The sequence below is a fragment of the Papilio polytes genome, unplaced genomic scaffold, assembly GCF_000836215.1.
Source record: "Papilio polytes unplaced genomic scaffold, Ppol_1.0 DF824382.1, whole genome shotgun sequence".
NCBI lineage: Eukaryota > Metazoa > Arthropoda > Insecta > Lepidoptera > Papilionidae > Papilio > Papilio polytes.
Genome location: NW_013524822.1, coordinates 537,041 through 543,228, shown reverse-complemented (window position 1 = coordinate 543,228; position 6,188 = coordinate 537,041). Strand labels below are relative to the sequence as shown.

At 32.4% G+C, this 6,188-nt stretch overlaps 1 protein-coding gene across 1 annotated transcript in view; it reads right to left on the bottom strand.

Moving 5' to 3' along the window:
* Positions 1-4,611: 4,611 nt before the first annotated feature.
* Positions 4,612-6,188, bottom strand: part of LOC106111077 (dentin sialophosphoprotein-like) — a 5,151-nt gene continuing 3,574 nt past the window's right edge. The window contains exon 5 of the mRNA XM_013293051.1: positions 4,612-6,185. Coding sequence (XP_013148505.1) covers positions 4,612-6,185 — 1,574 coding nt within the window. The remainder of the gene's footprint in view (positions 6,186-6,188) is intronic.

Below are 6,188 nucleotides of genomic sequence, written 5' to 3'. Positions count from 1 at the left end.
TAATTAAAGCCATTTCCTACTACATAGGGAATATGCATGTATTTTTTTCTTTTTTTAAAACGATTCTACTTGTTATAAAATAACCAGAAAAAAAATTAACGTGAAAATATTCAACCATTGAGCTAAAAATAATAAAATGAAATTACGACCATTTTCAAACGTCTAAAACGCGACCGGAGTTGACATGAGACAATTGACGTCAATCATCTTATTCCATTCATAACATACGCTCAGATGTCACTTCGATGTAAAAAACAACAAAGTTTCTCAAGGTCAAAAAGTCGAAAATCGATTTTCATTAAACGTGGTACAAATAAGTGGTAATTAATAAAAGATATCGTGGTGACAGTAAAATACTTCAAGAGTGTATTTCTAAATAAACTAACGTAAATGAACTGTGTATTGACAACACAGCGACATATTAGATAAGCCACTTGCTTCGACCAATAGTGTGCGTTTTAGAACTAAGAGAGGGAATTTGAAAAAAGACATTTTTGAATGATTAAATTTTGCCACTAAATCACATTATATTTAAAAAAATCTTTGCAGGGCTGTTTTTATGGTAATAAAGTATACTTAAAAAAAGTTTGGTGCAATTTGGCGTCATATGCATATTGTACATTGTCTGATAATCCAACGTTTAAAATATGTGGTAGTGCCCGCTTTAACATGTTAGCACTGCAGGACACGCTCGGTGTACCACGACCACACAGAAGACAGCCGTGAAGTGGAAACAATTCCGTGTTTCGTCTGATGAGTGTGGTGCCGGAGGCCTAATTTAAGTCCCTTTCTCTTTACCACCCTTTTCTTATAAACGTAAACGTATTTTTTTTGTTTTCACGTTTTTAAATACTTTCATACTAATATCGCTTATGTTATAAAATGTTGGAAGTTGGCACGTCAAGTGAAAGAGTGCGCGTGATTTTGACGTGCCAAGTCTTGCGTATTAGTATAAATCCCGTCTACATCCTAATATAAGATAACTGCTAAGTTTTCTAAATATGGCTTCTCTATAGAAAATCAATTTAATATTAGTTCTATTGTTAAAACTAGAAAAAACAGTAATGTAAGTTTTTAAGTTTACTTTAAGATTAATTTCAGTGTAAAAATTTTAAATGTATTAGTAACTAGCTGTTCCCGTGCTGCTTCAGCCGCATGGAATTATAAAAATTTTATTTTATTGTTTACATTTGTCAAATTATCAATAGCAAATGTCAAAATGACATGACATGACAAACCTTAGCAACCTTGCTTTTTTGATGTTGGCAACAACTTATGGTCTCTTTCCCGCATTAGGGTTTTTATCCAAAATATTTACTCTTTAAGTTTAATGTCGTGAAAATATATAGCCTAAAGCGTGACGCAAGTGTAGGGCTTTTTATTATCAAAAGAATTATTTAAAAATATGCCGTAATTGCCGACATCTTAGGCAAAAAAGGAGTGTGTGTTTACGCTTTATTATAATAGTATAGATTATTTACTAAGTAGGATGTAAGCAGCTAAAGTAATATTTATTTAAGATATAAACATAGATCTTATTAATTTGTTGCTTGTTTTTAATAAATAATTTCTAACTTATTTGTTTTTTTATTTATTAATCTTTGATCTAAACATTTTACTTGAGTTGAAATAAACGAGCTTCAAGTAATTATATACTTTATTGCGTTATAATAAGATTTAATTTTGAATGCAGGATTTGTTTCTATTGTCTTTTTGTCACAGTAAAATGTGCTTTAGTACTTGTTTGTAAAGTACAATTTGCATTGTATACATCTTAGTATTGGTAAAATAAAAAAATGGGGCCCACCTGCAAGCACTACCTTTCGGATAAAAAAATTATCAAAATCGGTCCACTAGCGGCGGAGTTATGCCGTAACACATAAAAAAATATATAGACGAATTGGGTATCTCTTTTTTTTGGGAAGTCGGTCAAAAAGAAACAAAATTTTTTAGTCTTCATTTTATTGTGAAGGTCGTCACCTAATATAATATTTAGGGACAGTACATAAGCTTACAATATTACTGTATTTCTTGTATTACCATTATATTCCACGGATAAAACATCTGTACAAAATATACTTCCTTCTCTATCATTTACTTTGAATAAATAGAGATAGTAATACAATTTTGTTCAGATATCTCCGAAGTGGGAACTTACTGTGTATTACAATGATTTTATTAAACTGCTTACATACATTTTGATATCGATATGAACAAGGGATATGATGTAAGCGTGTAATTAAAAAAACCAATTCATGCCTTCCAGAACATCTTTGAGCTATTTGAACGGGAACATTTATTTTTATTTATAAATTAAAATTACAACTAAAAATATTACCAGCCAGTGCCAAAATTCTATAGTATATCACAGATAAGCCAACGTGAAATGCATAGCAATATAAAATTTATATATATTAATATATACAAGGACCTGCCCAGGAACGGAAATTCAGGATAATATCGATTGTAATGCTTAGTATCCGGTTAAGAAATATTTTAAGTTGATAATTTGGTCACTTGGAGAATAATCTAAAACACATTAATTTCTCTACGTGCACTATATTTTTTTATTGGTTATAAATCATTTTTGACACCCTGTACGTAAAATTCAAAATAATATACAAAAAATAAGGAAAAAAATCCATCTATATTTTAAACAGCACTGATATGCGTCAAAAATTTCACAACATTCGATAAATCGGACCCCTCGGGCTTTTAAATATAAAACTTAAATTAATATTTCAAATCATTATAATAGCGTATGAATGTATCGCACAGATGGCGCCATCGGTTTAATGAAATCTTTCGTTGGTACTTCGAGTCGGATTTTTCACGAATTCTCCGGATTTTCATCAGTTAAACCGTTAACACCAAATTAAAACGATATTTAACGACTATATTGAAGACTTAGAGTTAAAATAATATGGTCACGATTGTGCATTTTACATATTTCCTCCTAATATCTACGTTTTAACTAATTGCATATATTACTATAGATAACCCAAAACTACGGTCCGTACATTTAATATTTTATAATGTTGAGATTCTTTATATATTAAATGTACAGTTTCACATTTCTAATCTAATATTAATTTAATCTCACTGTATTTTGATAACATAATTAATTTCTAAATAGCTTTTACATATATTTATATCGAATATTTACAGTGACAATTCGTCAAACATTAATACATAAATATCGCAGAAGCGTTTTATGTAATGGGTAAAATAAAACCTGAATTGCGTAGAATTAAATCAATTTATAGTTAGTTGGTAATTTCTTTAAAAAGGTAACGTACCAAAAAATTAAAAAAAAACCTAGAAATAAACAATTACTTTTTTAATCTTTGACAATAGTTGCGCATACATATAAAAAAGCTATGATAAAATTAAGCCAAAAAATCTGTTTTTTTCTTAAATTAAATAAGAAATTACCAAATCATTCTAAAACAATAATTGCAATTCTTGTTTCATATTGAATTTAAAACTATACTCATGTTTCTTGGTATTAATGTTTTTAATTGAAAATTATAAAAATTATTTAAAGCATAAACTTTATATTTAAATATGAAAATAATATAATTAAATATATTTTTGCGCTGTTAACACATATTAAATTACAAGGCTATCTAACATAGGTTATCTTTTATTATTTTTAAGTTAAAAATATTGCACAAACACTGTTAGAAAGAGACATTTAAACATTTGTAGAGCGCTGTCTCTTTCGCTTAAATTATGATTATCTGTGACAGAGAAAGCGTTCTACGAATTAGAAAGTTCTCTCTCTAACTGCAATATTTTCTACTTGTGTTGAGTATTGAACAATAAATTACATTTGTACTCTTCAAGTATTTTATAAAGCAAGGGATTAATATGCAATCTACGATGACTAAAACTTCACTAAATGGTCCGAATTTAGTATGAATAGAAGCGGTTAACGTATGGACCCATCTTTAAGTAACCATACAAAAGAGGCCAGCTCAATACTGAAACATTTATTAAAGAAAACCAGTTTCCGTAACCGAATACTACTTTATATACAATTTGTGTGTTAAATTTAATAATCTGAAATATAATTTATTAACTAGAAGAATTTAGTGATGCCCTTTATATTTGTTATTGTCATAGAATAATTTTTAAGATTTAAACACTGTACATTTACGGTTTTGGAGAACAGTACAAGTAATTCGAGAGAATAATTACAATAACTCCGTAGGTAAATATGTTATAGTACATAAGCTATGAATAGCTTATAATATTTTGAGCCATCAAAGTATATATTTATATTAAATTTTCCTCTATTTAAAGCTCTTAGTTTTCATTTCATGCGAGTTTTATTACCGCATGGAATACTAAATGCCCGTATACTACGTATATAGTATACGTAGGACTACCTACGTTTCAGGGCAATATGACAGATATAACAATTATTAATTATAGAGTGACATGTTAAAAAAACAAAAGCTTCGCTTTTGGCATTCCAGATTAACTTGTAACGCTGTAAAGTCAATAGACGCACGCAGAGTTCTTAAAGAAGGTCACTTAGATGTAGACTAGTTAGTCTCAATAGCTAAAGTAGTTTAGTGAAAGTATACACCGAGAAATACCACTTTAGATCGTCCACACTTGCACTTTCTCGGCCACAACGCACCAGCTCGCCTGATCGTAGTACGACGATACGACATGCAGACTCTCCACGTACTGCTCGATTAATTGATCGAGTTCACCTTTCTTGAAAACATGGTAATAACGATGTAGGGTTACAGCACCTCCCTCTGATGGCAAACTATCAGATGCATCGCTCAGTGATGGTAAAAGAGGCGCATGCGTGACAGCCCTGCAAGTTTCCGCGGGTACCGTCGCAGTATCTTCGGAGGAAGATCGTTTTTCTAGTAGTTTCTTCTCTCTGGAACATTCGCTGCATGACGGTAAGGAGTTTAGACTTGCGCAGCCCAAGGAAGCCGTGCTGCCGGTTTTGTCTCGTCTACTCCAATCGCTGCCGGCTGAAGTGTCGCTTGATTCAACTGAGAAACCGGATTTCAAAGGCGCTGTACTGGCACTCGATCTGGATGTTACAGATTCAGGACTAATTTCCATTTTGTCCAAATCACTGGAGTCGGTGGACTGGCCAACTTTTAAAGAAGAACGTTTATCTGTACTGGTACATAGTGAGTCTACACTTATCTCGGATTCTAAAGAGTAGCCCGTTTCTAAAGATTGACTAGTGTCGTACGTTCCTGATTCTATAGTGATTTCCGGGTTACCGTTGCTTGACGAAATAGCGCTATCGTCGTCTGGATTCTTGATATCAGTGATTTCAGGCAACTTCTCATCCGTTACTATTTTCGTAACATTATATTGTATGTTGGCACAATTATTAAGGTAAATATCTTCATCGCTGGTTACTTTCATGGATTTTTTTAATTCTCTATATTTGTTAATTATTGGATCAACATCCTTTGACCTCTTTTTGCTCTTAGTTTTAGAACCACATTTAGGGAATAATTTATTTATATCTGTCTCTTGAGTGTCGCTTAGTGGTATGTATCTTTTTTCATTTGTGCTTAATTTTAGGCCGTGCATTTCTGTGCTCAATTTATTAGCATAAGGCTCTTCTAGATGTTGCAAACTATCAGAGAGCTCGTCGAGTATTTTTTGTGTATTCCTATCCTCTTCTTCTCGTTTAAGACGGAGTGAAATACTTTTTTCACTGCTACTACTGCTTGGCAAGTCAAAGTCGTCTTCATTTATACGTTTCGAGTATTCATCAATTTCTTGGAGTAGCTTTTCGCTGAGTTTCTCAGCGAATTCGGTTAGATGTTGATTACGTTCTTGTTCAACAATCCAATCCTCTTCTTTGGCCAACATATCCGATTTGCACGTCACCAATGGTTCGTTGGCAATATTTCTGTTAAAACTTTCAGATTTGGAAATAGATTTTTCTGAATCGGTGCTAGATATGGAGATTGAATCGTATGGTAGTCTTGTTGGACTCCTGTGACTCTTTTCGTCCAGTGAACGTCCATCTAGTCGGTTCGGGGATAGTCTGTTTAGGCTCCATGTAGAATTACTTGTACTTCCCTGTTTAGGCGATCTGTCTTTTGAACGTCGGCCAGGCGAGAGACGCTCTAGGCTCGAGGAGCTTCCACTGGAACTAGTGTGGGATTGGGACCTAGATCTGTCTTCTA